At 53.9% G+C, this 19,030-nt stretch overlaps 4 protein-coding genes across 4 annotated transcripts; 3 read left to right on the top strand and 1 right to left on the bottom strand.

Annotated features, from left to right (window-relative positions):
• The first annotated feature begins 4,491 nt into the window (after window positions 1-4,491).
• Window positions 4,492-7,377, top strand: JDV02_010847 (uncharacterized protein). The gene has a single exon (XM_047992585.1). The coding sequence runs from the start codon at window positions 5,326-5,328 to the stop codon at window positions 6,598-6,600; it is 1,275 nt and encodes a 424-aa protein (XP_047840149.1). The 5' UTR covers window positions 4,492-5,325; the 3' UTR covers window positions 6,601-7,377.
• A 769-nt stretch (window positions 7,378-8,146) lies between these two features.
• On the top strand, window positions 8,147-11,132 carry JDV02_003084 (Sphingomyelin phosphodiesterase). Its single transcript, XM_047984175.1, has 5 exons — window positions 8,147-8,972; window positions 9,051-9,137; window positions 9,198-9,499; window positions 9,554-9,753; window positions 9,814-11,132. The coding sequence occupies exons 1-5, from the start codon at window positions 8,700-8,702 to the stop codon at window positions 10,935-10,937; spliced, it is 1,986 nt and encodes a 661-aa protein (XP_047840148.1). The 5' UTR covers window positions 8,147-8,699; the 3' UTR covers window positions 10,938-11,132.
• A 2,610-nt stretch (window positions 11,133-13,742) lies between these two features.
• JDV02_003083 (uncharacterized protein) lies at window positions 13,743-14,471 on the top strand (the record flags this gene model as incomplete). Its single annotated transcript, XM_047984174.1, has 1 exon — window positions 13,743-14,471. The coding sequence occupies one exon, from the start codon at window positions 13,743-13,745 to the stop codon at window positions 14,469-14,471; it is 729 nt and encodes a 242-aa protein (XP_047840147.1).
• Window positions 14,472-15,364: 893 nt separating this feature from the next.
• JDV02_003082 (uncharacterized protein) lies at window positions 15,365-15,757 on the bottom strand (the record flags this gene model as incomplete). Its single annotated transcript, XM_047984173.1, has 1 exon — window positions 15,365-15,757. One exon carries the CDS (start codon window positions 15,755-15,757, stop codon window positions 15,365-15,367), a length of 393 nt encoding a protein of 130 aa, XP_047840146.1.
• Window positions 15,758-19,030: the final 3,273 nt, after the last annotated feature.

Genomic DNA, 19,030 nt, shown 5'->3' with positions numbered 1-19,030 from the left:
CTTATTGGCTGTACCCAACATGAAGGCACGGCCTTCGTGTCGATGAGTGACAGACTCAGGCTCTTCTTTGCAGCACCCCTCTTTGGAAAACTCATCAGGTGGCTGGCGGAATGGATAATCACTGTCAAAGTCTTTCAGTGGCCAATAGACCGCTTCCATAAGCAGTATATTTCGGTCGGAGGGAAGGCTACTTTGTTCCTGTTCTGTTGGCGTCCATCTGTTGGGCTTCTGAGATCTACCCATTGCCTCGATCTTCCATTCCTCCTCGGTAGCTGGGATGCTTGGAAGGATGCTCCTATGTTGTCCGGTTCCCGATCCAGACATGCCGTGGAAACTCTGGGAGCTAGAATGAAGGATTTATGGGTGGGTTTCGCCCGGGGCGACGAATGGAAACAAGAGAAGATCGTAGTTGATGGTAATGAGCAACATGGAGACATCAAGTACGGAAAGTAGGCCGTAAGACCCTACCATGGACTATTTTGAAAGACAAAGCAAGATACTCCCGATAATTCATTAGACTTCGTTGTTCTTTACGCCGCTAATGGTTTGACTAATGTGGGATCAAAAGGATACATCCCCTGTCGACTTGGAGTCGCTGTTTGAAAGTCTTAAAGCCAGTAGTTTCGGCCAATTGAGGACTAGATATCTCGAGGACGATGAATAGTGATGGCGTAGTAGTAGTAGTGCCGAGTTCGAACCGCTGATTCACCTCCGTGGCGAAGCGCCTGCAGTCAGCGCCGCACACTGGTCTGCTACGTTAATTTCTAATTATTTGAATACTATTTTACATTGTTTATCGTTTTTAAAGGGCAATTGATTGGGGGGCCTAACCACTTTACTACGGGGGCCGTCTTAGGGGGGCCGTGTGGCTGACCCTCCAAATCTGGTAGTTCAACATTCCTTTGTCATTGCCATGTGTCTTGCCCCTTCCAGTAGATGGCTGGGTGTCGTTCCTATGTCCTCTCCCAGCCATCTGTATGAGCTGCTCAAATACGGCGTTATACTATCGGCATTGCCATCTGTATCGTAGCAATTACATCCCTGTCGCAGATAGAGTGAGGGCCTCCTTTCGAGCAGGAATTTCACTTCAGCGTCCCCTGCAGCAACAATATGACAAGCACGGTAATCCCGCCCCCTGCGTTGTTTGACCCCGAGCTTCACTACGGCGATGGAGACGACAACGCTCTGTACAATTTATTTGCGACATGGCCAGAAAGCTACTTCAGTAGCCTTCCGGAACCGCATGGTAACCGTGGAGTGGATGAGCCCTATTGGGAATTGCGGCGGTCGCAAATCTTTCTTGACGACTGTTTCCGCGGCCGTGGCGCGCGACAGTTGTTCACCCCTGCAGTTCCCGGCCCCGACTGGCTGGAGAGAGAGCGCTTGCGGGAACAGGCAGCTTCGGATGATGCCGAGCAACACACGAGAAGTACGATCCGTTTTCGGTCCGCCTTGAAGTTCGCCAAAGAGCAAGCCAAGTTCGACATTTCACTTGCTCTTGAACTGGCTCAACATTGCCCGGGACCTCCTCCGCGGCAGGGTGCCGCGGGCGCCCTAAACCCACCACTAGAGGCCTCGCCAACGCCGATATCGCCGCCCCCAGGACAGCAGCAAGAGGAATACGGGGAATGGGACGGCCTATCCGACACCGGGTCTACCAGTCAAGCGACCTCAATACCTATCCCCAACCCGCCAATTCCTGGCCCTGCCACAGCGTCGGTCGATGCTCTTCAATCCCAGGTCAACGCGTTCGCAAGGCAGAATGGATTTGGCGTTGTCAGATGCAATGGCTCTGGCGGTCCAGCCAAGAAGACAAGATATGTGTTTCAGTGCGACCGGTATGGCGAGCCTCGTATGCCGAGAGGCGCAGGTCTCCGCCGAAGGCGGTCGCGCAAGTGTGGTTGCAAGTGGAAGGTTATTGCGGAGGCCCTGGAAGGGAACGACTACATATGGACTCTAAGGACGTTTGACGACCCTCAGCACAGCCAACACAACCACGACCGCTCTATGAGTCTCTCTGCACATCCAGTCCATCGGAGACTTACCGACTCCGTCAAGGCAACAATTGAAGCGATGAGCCGACGAGTCGGAATACGGGCGCGCGATGTCCGTGGCATCGTTCAAGAAAAGCATCGTGGAACGTATTACACGAGACGGGACATATATAACGCTCGGGCGCTCTTGCGTCGCGGGAAGCTAGGTGGACTGTCTCCGACAGCCGCCTTGATCAAGATGTTTGATGAGAGGGGCGTTCCATACATTATCAAGTGGTCGGCGACGGAGTCCGACCGCCTTATTGGTCTACTATGGACCTTCCCATATTGTCTCCGAATGTGGAAGCGTTTTCCGGAAGCAATGAGCTTCGACAACACATACAACACAAATCGCTTCAAGCTACCGCTATTCCAGATCACGGGGCAAACTTGCCTGAGGTCTATGTACAACGCCGCGTTTAGTTTGATCGACAACGAGAGGCGTGAAGGGTTCCAATTCCTCGCCGAAGCGATCAGAGAATTGAATGAAAGGCATAAGATCCCGCTACCCAATGTTGTTATCACGGACTACGATCAGCAGATGAAGGCGGCACTGGAAAGCCAGTATCCCGACAGTCAACAACAGATATGTATTCAGCATATCAACGCAAACGTTCTTCTCAATGCCAAACGGAAATGGAAGAGCGAAAACGAAGATGCAGAAAGCGAGGGGGATGGCAGCCCGAACGCAAGGCTGTCTTCGAGGGATATGGACGCCGTGCTGGCCGTGGAGAGACAGGAGAGCCCACCAAACCAGAGCAACCTCGCTGCGCCTATACCTCACAACTACCGCGGTGTCCTCGAACTTTGGAAGTTTGTGGCATTTGCAGAAACAAAGGAAGAGCACGAGAAGGCTTGGGTGCGTTTATGCGACGAGTTCAACGACCAGCAGGCTATACTTATGTACCTCTACAAGACATATCTGCCCATACGAGCGCAGTGGGCACAATGCTTCATCAAAAAGTACCGCAATTTCGGGATTCGGGTCACCTCTGGCACCGAGGCCAGCAACAACAATGTCAAGAGTTACCTGCTCAATGGGATGAGCCATCTATACTCACTTGTTGAGGCTATTGAAGCTATGCTGAATGATCAAGAGCGGGACTTCATAGATGCCTGTTCCCAGGACGAGGTACTGACCTCTCGCACATATTCTGGCCCCGGTTCAGAGTATCTGGGGGAGCTTCGTACGGTCATGTCTGAGCTAGGACTCGAGCTTGTTACCAAAGAACATCGTCGCGCTTTGAGATCAATACCAAGCAGATCACGTCCTTGGCCAGAGCCGATTGGGGATTGCAACGAGGATTGTTCCGTTTCGTGGCAGCTCGGGATTCCTTACTGCCATACAATCTACAACAAACTAGAAGCGGGCTTGCACATGACGAAATGGGACGTTCACCCTCGATGGCACCTTAGGGAGCCAACTTCGCACAATCCCTACCGCCGAATTCTCGACCCTAAGATCGCAGCATGTCTCCGAGGCCGGCCGAAGAATGCAACGCAGCCCGTTCCTGAGAGCATGCAAGTTCGGCTCGCCAGCCGTAGTCGGGCAGCAGTGGGCAAGACTGGGTCAGACAGGAAGCCCTCTCGCAAGTCAGCTATCCTTGGACCCGGTAAGCAGACAGGTGTGCGCCAAGCCGGTTGCAGGAGGCAAGCCAGCATACGGAGGCGGCGGTCAGAATGGGAGACGATTTCTGATGAAGAGAAGCGGGAAGCTCGACTAAAGCGGAGACGGCAAAGCTCCCCTGGACAGCCTGCCATTCCATCGCCCTCCGTTCCATCAGGTTCTGGTAGCAAAGAAAGGCGCGGGGACTGTATCCATGTGCGGACATAGTTCGGGTAGAGAAAGGACGACTGATCTGGACCCTAAGGGCCGCCAATGGCCGGAAGCAAGTGCCGTTCTAGGTGCATGAGCGGCTTGATCTTAGTCCGAATCTATTTGTGGATAGATGCAAGAACTAGGGGCTTCTCTGCAGCAAGCCTTTCATCGTGTGACTTTCTCCTCGCCTACCGTAATGCTATAGAATTCTGAGATACAAGATCCGGACAGAACCCTTGCCCGAGAAGCCATTGTGTGGCTGAAGACAATATATGGAATGTTGAACTACCAGATTTGGAGGGTCAGCCACACGGCCCCCCTAAGACGGCCCCCGTAGTAAAGTGGTTAGGCCCCCCAATCAATTGCCTTTTAAAGACGGGGATGTATTCACTTGCAATCCTAAGTAGCCTTTCTGTAAGGCAATTGATAGGCAGGCCGAACCACTTTACTACGGAGGCCGTCTTCCGGGGGCCGTGTGGCTGACCTTCCAAATCGAGCAGTCGAACATTCCATTGTCACTACCAGGCATCTGCCCCTTCCAACAGATGGCTGGTCATCGTTCCTGTGCCTTTTCCCAGCCATCCGTATAAATCGGCAAAACACCACGGGCTCCAACCTCATGGCCGTTGCTGTAGTATCGTAGCAATTAAATTCGCTGTCGCCAGTGAAGTAAGGGCCCTCTCATAGCAGACAGCCCGTTACAGAGACCGCAGCAGCAGCGATACGACAAACACGGCACCCTCCCCCGGTGCTTTGTTTGACCCCGAGCCTCACTACGGCGACGGCGACGACAACGCCCTGTACAATCTATTTGCAACATGACCGGAGAGCTATTTTACCAGCGTTCCCAAACCGCATGGCAACCGCGGAATCGACGAGCCCTATTGGGAATTGCGCCCGTCACGGATCTTCTTAGATGACTGGTTCCGCGGTGGCGGTTCTCGGCGGCTTTTCACCCCGGCCGTTCCAGGACCCGACAAGCTCGAGAGAGCGCGCCTGCGCGAGCGCGCAAATTCGGATGACGACGGGCGGCACATACGAAGCACTATCTGTTTTCGGTCAGCGTTGGATTTCGCCCAAGAGCAGGCAAAGATCGACAATATACTAGCTCGCGAATTGGCTCAGCATTGCACGACAACTACTGCGCGACAAGCTGCTCCAAGCGCCCGGGGCCCATCATCACAGTCAGTCTTACCAACATCACCTTCGCCGCGACCGGCAAGCTGAGATCAAGAGGGATACGAGGAGTGGAACGGTCTATCGGACACAGTGTCTAGTAGTCAAGACACCTCGATCCCTATCTCCAACCCGCCGATCCCTGGCCCTGCCGCGGTCTCGGTTGATGTTCTTCAATCGCGCGTCAACGAATTTGCGAAGGAGAGTGGATTTGGCGTTTTCAGACGCAATGGCTCAGGCAGCCAAGACAGGAAAACAAGATATGTGTTTCAGTGTGACCGATACGGCGAGCCTTGTATGGCAAGAGGCGCAGGTCTCCGCCAAAGGCGATCGCGCAAGTGTGGTTATAAGTGGAAGGTCATTGCCAAATCCCTCAGACGAAACGACTACAGGTGGACCCTGCGGGCGTTTGCCGATCCTCAGTATATACAGCATAACCACGACCGTACCATGAGCCTCTCGGCACATACAGTCCACCGGAGACTTACCGACTCTGTCAAGGCAACAATTAAAGCAACGAGCCGACGAGTCGGTATAAGGGCGCGCGATGTCCGTGGTATCGTTCAAGAAAAGCATCACGGAACACACTTCACCAGACAGGACATATACAACGCCCGAGCGCTCTTGCGCCGCGAAAAACTCGGCAGATTGAGTCCAACAGCCGCCTTGATAAAGCAGTTTGATGCGAGGGGGGTTCCATACGTCGCCAGGTGGTCGGTGGCAGAGCCCGACCGCCTTCTTGGCCTGGTTTGGACCTTCCCATATTGTCTCCGAATGTGGAAGCGCTATCCAGAAATAATGAGCTTCGATAACACATACAATACAAACCGCTTCAAGCTACCGCTCTTCCAGGTTACGGGACAGACTTGCCTAAAATCTGTCTACAACGCCGCTTTCGGGTTGATAGATAACGAGAGACGCGAAGGGTTCCAATTCCTCGCAGAGGCGGTCAGAGAATTAAATGACCGACATACGATCCCATTACCTAACGTCGTGGTCACCGACTACGACCAGCAGATGAAGGCAGCACTGGAAAGCCAGTATCCCGACAGTCAGCAACAGATATACATTCAACATGTCAACGCAAACGTTCTCCTTAATGCCAAACGGAAGTGGAAGAGCGAAGATGGTGGTCTAGAAAGCGACGAAGATGGCGACCCGAACGCAAAGCTCTCTTCGAGAGACATGGAAGCCGTTCTCGTCGCCGAGAGACAAGAGGGCGCGCCGGGCCAGAACAACGTCGACACGCCTGTGCCCCACAACTCCCGTGGTGTCCTCGAACTGTGGAAGTTCGTGGCATTTACAGAAACAAAACAAGAGCATAAAAAGGCCTGGGCTCGCTTATGCGACGTGTTTAATGACCAGCAGGCCATCCTTATGTACCTGTACAAGACATACTTGCCCATACGAGCGCAGTGGGCACAATGCTTCATCAAGAAGTACCGCAATTTCGGGGTTCGTGTGACCTCTGGCACCGAGGCCAGCAACAACAATGTCAAGAGCTACCTGCTCAATGGAATGAGCCATTTGTACTCGCTTGTGGAGGCAATTGAAGCCCTGCTGAGCGACTAGGAACGAGACTTCGTCGATGCCTGTTCGCAAGATGAGGTGCTAACCTCTCGAGCGTATTCCGGGCCCGGCTCCGAGTATCTAGGGGAGCTGCGCTCTGTGATGAATGAGCCGGGACTCAAGCTTGTTACCAAAGAACATCGTCTCGCCTTAAGATCGATACCAAGCAGGGCACTTCCTTGGCCGGAGCCGATCGGGGATTGCAACGAGGCTTGTTCCGTCTCGTGGCAGCTGGGGATTCCTTGCTGCCATACAGTCTACAACAAATTAGAAGCGGGCACGCCCTTGACAAAATGGGACGTCCACCCTCGGTGGCACCTCCGGGAGCCACCTTCGCACAATCCCTACTGCCGAATTCTCGACCCCAAGATCGCAGCATCTCTCCGCGGACGACCGAAGAATGCGGCACAACCTGTCCCCGAGAGTATGAACGTCCAGCCATCGACCCGTAGTCGAGCAGCAGTTGGAAAACCCGGGGCAAGCAGGAAGCTCTCTAACAAGTCAGCGATACTGGGGTCGGGTAAGCAAAACGGCGTGAGACAATCCGGCTGCAGGAGGCAACCTAGCCTACGGAGGCAGCGGTCAGAATGGGAGACGATCTCCGATGAAGAGAAGCAGGAGGCTCGGCTGAAGCGCAGACGGCGAAGCTCACATAAACAGGCAGTCGTTTCAGTGACACTGGCCCCGTTGGGTTCTGGTGGCGAAGAGAACCGCAAGGATTGTATCCATGTGAAGTCATAGTATTCACAGTAGATGATAGAGTATTGGCGACAAACTACGGGCGTTTCGTTTGAAAACCAAGTTGAACCAATCCAACTCGATCTGTCCCCGTCGTGTTTCTTCACAGTCCGAACCCAGGTTATCGATGCGGGAGCCCACTACCACGTCGGGAATCATGAGTGTGGCTTGAGCGCCGGATGGAATGGTCGACTGCTCGATGTAGAAGGTCAGCCACACGGCCCCCGGAAGACAGCCTCCGTAGTAAAGTGGTTCGGCCTGCCTATCAATTGCCTTCTGTAAATTGTATACACTATCTATGTAATGACTGAGTTGTCTCTGAGGGAGAAAGAAACCGGGTCGAGTGTATGTCAGCAGATGAAACGAGGTGGCAATGAGCGGTTGACCAAATGATTGTGTTGATAGCTGCTAGGTGCCTATGCTAAAGAGGAGATTTTGGGGATGCGTAGCTACTGAGGCGGCTCACGGCAACCCCCGTGAGTCCCATCGCCTGATCACTCACCAGGGCTCACCGATGAGCGTGGCTTTGGAGTTGTGAGCCCTCGCAACATGGCTCACATGGCTCACTCACACTCCGGGTGATCTCCCGCTCCGCTTGCAACCTTATCACGCCACAACTGAGTACTACTGATGGGCTTGAAACTAGATTCAGCAAAACTGACTCAATAATACCGCGCATATGAGTAACCTGTTGTTCGTCGGACGAGTCGGTTAACGTCCGAGCTCGCAAGAACGTGAGATCCGTTATCACTGCTCGGACTCCGTCAGAAGTTCGTTGCCAATGAATTAGCGTCTCTAGGTGTAATTGCAAGGCTAGAGCGCGTGGACCCGAACCGGAGGGTGGAGACTGGCGGCCACTCCGCCATTGCAAGAGTCTGTGGGTAAGTGTCGATTCGCCGATGACCTTTTTTCGAACAGTGTCTCAGAAGGAATCCCTCCACCCCGTCATAGCAACACTCCAAAAAATCTTCTCGATGATATGATATTCAGGGGAGTAGAAGAAACAAGGTAACGGCTGATTAAGACTGGACGGGATTAGCACCACTGGTCGCTGTATCCTCCCGTGACCTGTGCAATACTGTCAGCACTTATATTGAAGAGTCGGTCGAGGTGGGTATTTAGACTTGGGCTGATTGGGTAGGAAAATACAACAGGAGGCCCGGCCGAGCGCACGTGGCCCACTTTGCGCCTCCCGTACGTCAAGCAGCGGCTGTCCTTCAGAGAAATAAGACGCGACTCGCAGCACACAAGATTCTGGCCTATGTTATGTGGGCCCAGTGGAGTCAATCCAGCTGGCCCGCGGATGTTGAGATGATCTCCTGCGTGGCATGGCTCTGTACCTGTCACTTTCCATATAACTACCCATGGTCGATTTGCGAGCACGTTTGTTTCCATGCTGTAACATGCTCCATAGCCATATACGGAGGTTTTTTTTTTTCACCCATCTAACTATGCGTTTAAGGGTACTCGGCCGGTTTATGGCCATCAGCCTGCTCGGCGTGTGCAACGCGTCCGTCCCGCATCTCAACTCGACTTTACCAGCAAACCACACTGCCGTCGAACAATATGAGTCTGAGGGATTCGTTCGAGATATATGGGATAAACTCAAAACCACTGCCTCGTGCGCTGCTTGCCAGGTGAGTCGTTCTGGTGCGCTTCGTGAGTCAAGCCGAACGAACTACTTGTCGCGCGACTTACACGATACATTTGGTTAGGACATACTCGTGCCCGTCAAAGCACTCGCCTTTGTGGGTGATGGTCCATTCATCAAGGTGCTGCAAAGTTTGTGTAAACTCGTCAAGGTTTGTTCTTTTCCTCGAATCGTGCAGCAAGGCCTCCTCCTAACTGCCGAGCGCGCCCAGAACAGCGAGATGTGCGACGGCAGTTTTGCTCTCGAAGGGCCGATCATTGCGGACGTTTTTCGAAAAATGAAGATCGGCTCTAGAGCTTCCCAGTCATTTTGTGCGACTTTTCTCGGACTCTGCGAGTATCCCGATGTTGTGCCTTGGACTGTTCCGTTCCCATCGACGAAACCAGCCCGGGGGCGACCCAAGCCAAGCGGCGGGAAGAAGCCGCTCAGAGTTGTCCACTACTCCGACATACACATCGATCCGCTATATGTTCCAGGCTCCAGCACAAAATGTGACAAGCTTATCTGCTGCAGGTATGGGATGTAATCACCATCATGCTCCGCTCTACTACTAAGCAAACATTGTAGGAGTGATGATCAGTCCCGTGAGAACCGTTCTCCGGCTGGACCTTACGGCGACCATAACTGCGACACGCCTATTAGCCTGGAAGAGAGCATGTTCAATGCAATCAAAGAACTTGTTCCCGACGCGGCTTTCGCCATCTTTACTGGAGACGTCGTCGACCACGCCATATGGAACACCAGCAGACCTTATGTCGAGAATTCAAGTAAGTTCAAGATGAGTGTCTTTAGAAATTTCGAGTCCATCAATACTGACTTGCTTCGAGTTGAACAAGCTTATGGTACAATGAACCATACGCTGAAAATGGTCTACGGCACTGCTGGTAACCATGAGATGCATCCCGCCAATGCTTTTCAGCCCGGATCCCAGAGCACCTGGGCCTATAAGATCTTGGCGGAAAACTGGTCCCAATGGATTGACGAGGCCGCGGCGAGAAATGCAGCACGGATCGGCGCATACTCTACCAAATTCCTTGGAGGTAATCTGCGCATCATCTCACTCAACACAAATTTGTACGACCGGCATAACTTCTGGATGTATGAAAACATTGACGTCAAAGATCCTAACCTGCAGATCGAGTGGCTGGTCAAGGAGCTTGAAGATGCTGAGCGGGCTGGAGAGAATGTCTACATCATTGGACACTTGCCAATCGGGTTCAAGGACGCCCTTCAGGACTGGTCCAACTATCTCGATCAGGTGTTCAAACGATACTCGTCTACGATAGCCGCTATGTTCTTTGGCCACACCCACGTCGACCACTTCGAAATCAGCTACACTGACTACTCCTCCCGGTCTGCCTCCAACGCCTTCATGACTTCGTATATCGCGCCGTCGCTAACCCCGACGTCTGGAATGCCTTCATTCCGTGTCTACGATGTCGATCCCGATACATTCGGTGTTTTGGATGCAACGACATATATTGCTGACATGGCCGACGCTTCTTTCCAACAAGGTCCGACGTGGTCCAAGTTGTATTCCGCCAAGGAGGCTTACGGGAAGGCAATCACGCCACCAGTGACAGATCCCTCTGCGGTATTGACGCCTGCCTTCTGGCACAACGTTACGGAATCTTTCAGGCTCGATTCAGGCCTGTTTCGTCAGTACATGTCGCGCAAAAGCCGAGGTTGGCAGGAAGGCAGCTGCGACGACGACTGCAAATCGCTGGAGCTTTGTCAGCTACGCTCCGCACGGTCCCAAGACAATTGCGTGAAGCCCAAGTTTGGTTTTCATCTGAAGAAACGAATCGCATCCGAGGACCATGGGGAGCATGATGAGTGCGGTGTTCCTTTGTTTGCCGAGATATTTCACACCCTAAGCGAAAGCGAGAAAACGCTGGTGGCATTTCTGGACATGATAAGGAAGGCACAAGTTGAAACAGAAACACCGTAAAGGGGAACTCTCGTATTGGCCGCCAACCTAGCCGCGACAACACGTCCGGTGAGTCTGTTATAAAGCTGACGCGAATGCTATATGGCAAGGCTCAAAGAACATCCAACAATCAATTATTCTGTATTCTTATAGATTATATAGTCAACCATTTCAGTTAGTTGTATGAACTCAGTCACGTTATATTACAACATGGATGTGTTTCAATTACATATTGATTTGGCAATTGCTAGACAGGCCGAACCACTTTGCTACGGAGGCCGCGTTACGGACGCCGTGTGGCTGAACTTCCAAATCGGGCAGTCCTGCTACGGCATGGCATGGCATGGCATGGATTTATTACGCCCGGAGGGAAGCCCCGACAGGGCCTCAACACTACCTACTTGACAGTCTGGTTCGTTTAGTACGTGACACCCCAAGCCCCACAGATAAAATCGTCGCACGCTTGTAAGCCAACCTCGTCGCTTGATCCCATGACAGGCCTGCTTGAAGGCCAGGTTCTCCAAGTGTTCAGCATCCTATTCTCAGCAACTGAAGCGCGGTCTGCCAATGTCGAGGCTGTTTTGTTAGTATAGTTGCATGTTAAAGTCGCGTGTTAGCATCGCGATTGGCGCCCTGCGTGGGCCCGCTGTTCCGAAGCCTTTCCGTCGCACTTGCAAACCTGATCGTTGCCCGCACGGCGCGCATATCCGGCTCCCATTTGTCGTCATCCGACGCGGCTTTTCCTCCTAGAAAGAATGAAAGGTTACCAATCCTTGTTCGTGAGCACGTCAAAAGAATTTCCCGCTGTTCTGTCTATTTCTTGCACCGAAACAGAAAATGTTCTACTGTCTCTGTTGCTTGTCTACAGTCGCACATGTCGGACTCCGTTGCACCGATCTTGAGAAGGTGTTCGCGCCGTCGTCCCTGGGCGCGCGCCAGCCGAAGCGTTGTTGACCTCGCCTGGTACGGCGGCGACTCCACGACAGATTCCCGCTCCGTGGCGCGCCGCGCCGCGGCTTTCGCCAGTGGCCTCAGTCCACCTTTGTCTTCCTTAGCCGACACCCACAGGAGCCTAACAGCGCACCCGGTCTTTTGAAGCTGCTTCGTCCTGTCATATATCTGACGGATGCTGCACTGTCCGGATTGCTGTCGCGGCCGCCTGATCGCCGCTATAGCTGATCGGTTGCTCGTCACGATCGTCACGTCTCGAGAAGGCAGGTTTGGTGGTATGGATCTTAGCGCTTTCTCTATCGCCGCTAGTTCCGCCGTATATGGATTTTGTTCACTCTTAGATCCGACAGCCCGGGACGTGGTGGCGAGAACGTCGCTTGCGGTGCCATTCGCTATGTCGCAGCGGACAGATCCCATACCTACTCTACCGTTCTTCTGCGAGCTAGCCGTGGCTATGATGATACCATGTATGTCATTTGGTGCCTGGAACGGGTCTGCTTTTAGCCGGTCCTCACCTAACACTAGGATGCGTTTCGTCCACGGTCGTAACGCATACTCGCGAATGATCTCTATTCGTTCTGTGGAAGCCCTCGCCACCATCGACGCAATACCCTGCATTGGTGAGAGATACCGCCTGCTTGCTTTGTTCCTCAACGCTGCGAGCGGATGCGTCTGCGGGAGGGTTCGCAAGTTGACGCAAAGCCTCGTCGCCGCCTGCCTGTGTCGTTCCTCTATTGTCTGAATGCTAGCTTCCGCCTCGGCCATAGCGGTCGCTACGGTCCGGAACGCTCTGATGATGGCCTGCGCACCGATGCGCTGCGCTTTGTTAAGCTAGCCAGTTTCTTTCGCTCGACGTGCGTGCATCCAGACGTTGGAAGCGTAATCTATCGCCGGGGCGACCACCGCCGTGAACAGCTGCCTCGCTGCTCTCGGCGAGAGCATCTTCCATATGCTCCTCAGCGCAGGGCTCCTAATAGTGCGGACCATTAAGCGGACTATTAGTGCAAACCGCGGTTCGGACTATTAGTCCGTGGACTAACAGTGCGGTCCAGTTTGGATCTAGCAGACCGGACTGCCGGTTCGGTTCCATGATCCCGGACCGTCGGTCACACTATTTGTCTGTTGCCGGATGTGGGGTGTTGCGCACCTGCGCATGCCGGCGCTCCGCCTGCGCCGGGGGGGGGGGTTGGGGGGGGGGGGGGGGGGCGCATAGCGACCGGATCTCCCTTGCCCCGGACAGCTGCCGGAAAGCGCTTTTTCCTGGGTGCTTCGGCGCAACCGCACGCCATGATCCCCGCAGCGATATGCACTGACGCCCAGAACCAAGGCATCCGAGAACGGCCTACACGTCCCCTCCCGGGAAGTGCTGCACGAGATTATTGTGCGGATTTATTATGCGAAATTTATTTTCGTATGGTGCGAGGGTTCTAGGGTTGCGCTTTACAAAGCGGCGCAATCCGTAGGCTAAGCCCGTCCCTGGCCGCCACCGAGCTGACGCACGACGCCAATCTGACGCGACAGCCGTTTCGGTGTGAGGCTGTCGCGTTCTGTTCCTTGCGCGTTCGGGGCTCCCGCGCTGGACCTAAACCCCTGGCTTTTGCTTTTTTGGGACAACAACGACATGGGCCGGTTCCTTTTTCTTGCAGCGAGGCGTGATTGCGTTGGCGGTCATTAGCTTTTGACTTTTTTGGGGCGAGGGGGAAGCGCCGTGCGATGGTCGTCGTGCGGTTCATTGCTGGACATGGACTCTTCAGCATGGAGCATCAGCAGGACGGAAACTCCTCCAGCAACCGGTCCGAGCCGGCGTTCTCTTCGACTCACGTTCCATAGGCGTCTTCGCAGGAGCTGCCGCCCGGAGCTGCCGCTCACTACGCAATGTCTTCGGTGTCGGAACTTGCGGATGCCAGTAGTGCTATTACCAACCCCAGCCACCCGTACGACTCCGACCCTCAGGCAAGCACACATTCTCTAGCACCATCAGTGGAAGCATCCCCCGGCCATTTTCGCCGCAAGACGTCCCCTATATGGCTCCATTGCCGGATAGAGGAAGGTAGAGCCACTCCGGGGGCTTGGGTCGATCCTGACGGCACGAGATGGTGGCACTGCCGGCCTTGCTTCGACAAGAAGAAGGACAAACGATACAAATACTCCGGCGGATCGTCCACTATCACCAATCACTTGCGAAAAGAACACAACATAGTGATCTCTGACAAGCTCGAGGTCACTCGAGAAATGGCGAAGAGCCGCCTTGGGAGTATCGTTGCCTTTTTGGCTGGAGACGGTTCCAATCCGACGAAGAAACGCAAAGTGACCACAGAAGAGGATGCGCTGGACCAAGGCACCCTACGCGAGTTGTACTGCCGCTATACAGTAGCTTGCAGCCTCCCGTTTTCTCATGTCGAACAGGAACCTTTCCGCGACCTGATCCGGTACATCCTCCCGGCGGCTGACGACCTTCTCCCGAGATCTGCCGACACGATCAAGAACGACCTTCAGCGGGGTTACGACGTCAAAAAAGAGCCCGTCAAGCGAGCCTTGCAAAATGCCGTTTCGTCGATACACATCGTTCCGACAATTGGACGTCACCAAATTGCCTGGGCGTGATAGGCTTCACCGTCCAGTTTGTGACCGAAGATCACGGCTTGCAGTGCCTTGTGGTGAGAATAAAGGAGTTGGAGGGACAGCACAGCGGCGAGAACATGGCCGAGGCTGTAATGGAGTTCATACGGGAATATGGTATTGCATCAAAAGTTGGATACTTCATGATGGACAATGCCAGCAACATGAACACCATGATCGACAAGGTTTCTGACGACCTGGAACAAGAGTTCAATGTCTTCTACGACCCTCTCCATCACAGGCTTCGTTGCCTGGGACACATCATTAACCTCGCCATAATGGAATTCCTCATCGGGAAGAGACCACCGACCACGGGCCCTTATCATGGGCCTTCTGACGATCAGGTTGCGCAGTGGAGAAAACGCGGGGCGATTGGCAAGCTTCATAATATCGTGGTTTACATCACTTGTACTCCTCAGCGACTTCACACGTTCACGGCCCTCACCGATGGCCTCAAATTGCGTCGCGACAACGATACTCGCTGGAATTCTTGGTACAAGATGGTTGAATGGGCTCTAAGGCCCAGGGTTCGGCAAGCCGTCACAATATTCTGCGCGCAGGAACCTGCACTCCAGGAGGATGCCCTTACTGCCTCCGATTGGGCAACATTGGCCGAGACGTGCAAGTTTCTGGAGCCATTTTACGATGCAACGGTAGCCAATGAAGGAGTAGCAACATCGTCCATTTCTGACGTCTTGCCTACCATGGACTATCTGCTGCACCACATCGAATCCGCTAGAGAGACCACCAACATCCCCCACTTGCACACAGATGCGAGCCTTGCATCTTTGAAGGTAGCCGTCCTGGTCGAACTTGTAGTTGTAAACCCATTTTAGTGGTAGAGGCGGCGCCCGAGCTTTCTCTCGCTCGATCAATCTTCAGGTGCCTCGTTGAAGGAGGTTTCTCAGTTCGCTCCTCATGGCTTCTTTAAACTCGGCGCTCATTGGGTGCTTGCTTAGATCCTGATATCGCCTCGGCAGTCGTACAAGGTCATCCCGATGAAGTTTATGGTCTCGCGCCGCCTTTGAGACGGCAGCTAGGAAGATGCTGTGGAAAGTGGTGAGGCATCCCTCAGGGTGTTGGTTTGCTGGAAGCTGGCTAGCGAAAACACTGTGGGCGTCATCGCCATACTTCCGATTTGGCTTTGGTGCCCGACTGCTCTTGCAGGTCGGTTGGTCACCGTAGAGTTCCCGTTGGCTGCGGCGGGTGCGCGTTGCGCCGCGAGCTGCTTGGGGTTGTAGATCACTTGACGGCTGAGTGTCCGGGTGCATGCTGTGACCGTCTGAGGAGGGTCGCCGGCGTGTTATCAGCGGTTTGACTACGATCGTGTCCAGAATGATCTCGACAGGACTATGATCGTGAGACGCAGTTGAACTTTGACTGGCATTACTTGCATCGTGATCCTGCGGCCGTCTGTCTGCTTCTCGTGATAGATCAGGCAGTGCTCGAGGCTGCGAGGGAGATGTGTCTGTGCCGTGACGTTCATCAGGTCCATTATCTGAAGCGGCCGGAGACCGCTGTGCAGGGGAGCTCGATCCTGTTTGCAACGGGGCGTCTGGCGTTGGGGTGTCCGAGTCAGTGGAGCCGGAGGCTGGAGAGGCGTCCCTACTGACCAGCTGCGGCGTTGGGTCCGGCGTCGGAAGTGTTGAGGGTTCGCCCGGAGGTGTGAGAAGTCTTTGCGATAGAGTCTGTATAGGCTGTGACGCATCGTCAGCAGTTCCCGTGGCAGCTCTTATTGCATCTTCCACCCCCGAGTTCGAACCGTCTGGGCTGAAACCCAAAATGTGGTCATCGAACACATAGAGGAATTCGTCCAGTATTGTGTTCCATTCTCGCTGAGGAAGCAGTTCAAGAGCCTGTGGCCTTGGCCTGTACTCTACCACTGGTTCAGTTTCGAGCTGCTCTTCTTTCCCTGGGTCGAAGAATTCTTCTTCGTTGAATCGCACATCCCGGGACAAGATGACTTGATTGAGCTTGGGGACCCAGATACGGTAGATATTGCTGGCGTGGTAGCCAACAAGGTATCCGACGTGCGCTCGTGGGCCAAGCTTGAATTGGTTGATGTTCTTCCCGCCTTGTAACGGCTGTCAAGGGGATATGCTTTGCATCCGTAGGCGTGAATCCCGTGCCATTCCGGTCGTAGGTCTTTGGTAGCATCAAAGTCGACGTTTGGTGGTCTGTACCATCGAAAGTGTTGGTGGAACCACCGATCCATTTTCTCCTTGGGCGAGATCCAAGCGTTCCTGCGGCTGGGAAGAATGTTGTGTACCCAAACGGCTGCGCGGTAGAATTCTGGCCAAAGCTCCTGCGGAAGCCGGCCTGTCATGCAGCGCATCCGTTCCTGATTGATCCCACCAGGTCGTTCGGCTCCGCCCGTCGGTTCTTTCGTGTGCGACGGCGGGAGCTCAATATCTATTTCCGCCTCTGCCGCCCAAACTTGGAACTCGGAGTGTTTTTGGTATGGTAAGTTGATGATGGTTCGTTCGTTATCGATCCGTATCTTGCAAATCGATGCACCAGTGTGTCGCTTGATTCGCGCTTCAAAGTTCTTGATGATCGTGCTGACTTCCGCTTTCGAAGCCAAAGACCAGGAGAACATCATGCCGCTAAACTCGTCCGTCGCAAGCAGGACGTAGCGGTGTGTGTTGTATGCCGCAGGAAACTCGAAAATGTCGATGAAGATCCGGTAGAAAGGCTGTCTTGACCGGTTTCGTGATTCCCTGCGGGAGATAATCTCTGTCGCCTTGCCAGTGCCGCAGGCCGTGCATTGAACAGTAGTCGGTCCCTTGATCCGGACGCCTTTTGTTTGTAAGGCCAATTGTTCTAGTGCTTGCGGCCCTGCGTGGCAAGCGCGAAGATGCCATAGTTCAGCGGTATCTTGACGAGGTGGAAGTGGGACCCTTGAGATCGCTACACCCTGTCGCTTTGGCTTGACGCTGTCCACTCGGTAAGGGGAGAACACATCTTGGAAGGCATTGAACACGGAGATCGTCGACTGCGGAAGAGTGGAGTAGGAGCGGGAAATGGGCTTGTATTCGACTACATCGAGGTCGTAGTGGTCAGTGAGCCGACAGAGGATATCATTGTCTTCGTAGGTTCCCACTCGAAGCGTGTTGTCGACTTCGCAATGCCACAACCCTTTTCGCGCAAGTCTTCTTGCGCTGACGATGTTCGTATGGAACCTTGGCACATACGCAACATCAAGAAGGACAAGCGCTCGTGTGTTCCTTCCTTCTTCGCCATCCAGTATGTTCTCCATTCTTCGAGTGCCCCGTGCTTCGACTTTAAGCGAGCCCTCTCCAATCATGACGTAGTCACTTTCGGCAGTTTCGCGGATGTCGGTCAGCAGACCCTTGTCGTTGACGATGTGCGTGGTCGCACCACAGTCATAGATTGTTGAATTGTAGAGAGGGTGCTTCTCGCGCAGCGCCGCAAAGACCGAGTCCGTGTTTCCACTGGTCAGGCCGTTGGTGTCGATGGTCAAGCCAACGAAGTCGCCATGCTTGCGTGACCTTGGAACAGCGCTTTCGTGCTCATCCTGTCGATCCGTCTTGGTTGTGGGTGCTGAGGCTTTGACCGTGTCAATCAGGCTCTTCCACTTGGCTTGCTTCAGAGCTTCCTTGCAGGTCTTGACGCGGTTAGGCTTGACTCGTCTTCCGTCCTTGGATTCACCATTGATCGCGACTGCACGGCAGCACAATCAACGGGCTTCCATCGGTGCTTGGACGATGGCAGTCCGCACGGGCAGTGGCTTTGTGTTGCATCGGATACTGCAAACACGCTGTCGGCCAACCTGCTGCTCACTCTGCTGCTTCGGATATGCTCGTGGAACAGTTCGCCAAGGGCGCGTGAGAGTGCTGTCCATCTTGAGGCCAAACTTCTTGCTGTTCATGACCTGAACCTTCTGCTGGCTTGCCCAGGTTGCGTCAAAGGCGGAGACGGCGGTGAGGAAATCGTTCACGGCAGATTGACCTTCAAGTTCGGCGATCTTGCACTTTTCGCCTTCTAGCTTGGCCTTATTCCATGCCACTAGCCAGTCCTCTGGTTTGATCCTTTTGGTCTGAGCTAGAACCTGGCGGTACCTCAAGCGTGCTTCTTCCTTTTGTTCGTCCTCTGAGGGTGCAAGACTTGACTTCAGGTCACGGACGATTGTGCGAAGATCGGACTTGGAGGTGGTGTTGCCCAGATAAGCCTTGTCAACTGTTGATCGAACCCAAATAGCGAGCTCAGCATAAGCGCGCTGTCGATTGGCGAATGTCGCAAGCTTGACCTTGTATTCCGACTGGAGGCGACCGAGCCAGATCCACTGAGCATCAGTCAGATCAGCGGCCGGTTCAGGCCTCGGCCCAGCTGTTGCGGCATCCGAGTGCATAGCAACTGCCCAGAGATCATGCGCTGTCTTGTTGAGTCGCTCCAGCATTTCGTCAGAGGTGAGGGGCTCCTTTGGTTCTTCGAGTGTAGGAGAATCCTTGTCGATATTGACAAAGTCGAAGATCTTTGAAGTCTCGGCCCTCGAGACGAAATCCTCGTACCAGGCATTCCAT

This window comes from Purpureocillium takamizusanense, chromosome 2 (genome assembly GCF_022605165.1).
Source record: "Purpureocillium takamizusanense chromosome 2, complete sequence".
Classification (NCBI taxonomy): domain Eukaryota; kingdom Fungi; phylum Ascomycota; class Sordariomycetes; order Hypocreales; family Ophiocordycipitaceae; genus Purpureocillium; species Purpureocillium takamizusanense.
The sequence above is the reverse complement of the archived record's forward strand: the minus strand, read 5'-3'. Positions and strand labels throughout refer to the sequence as shown.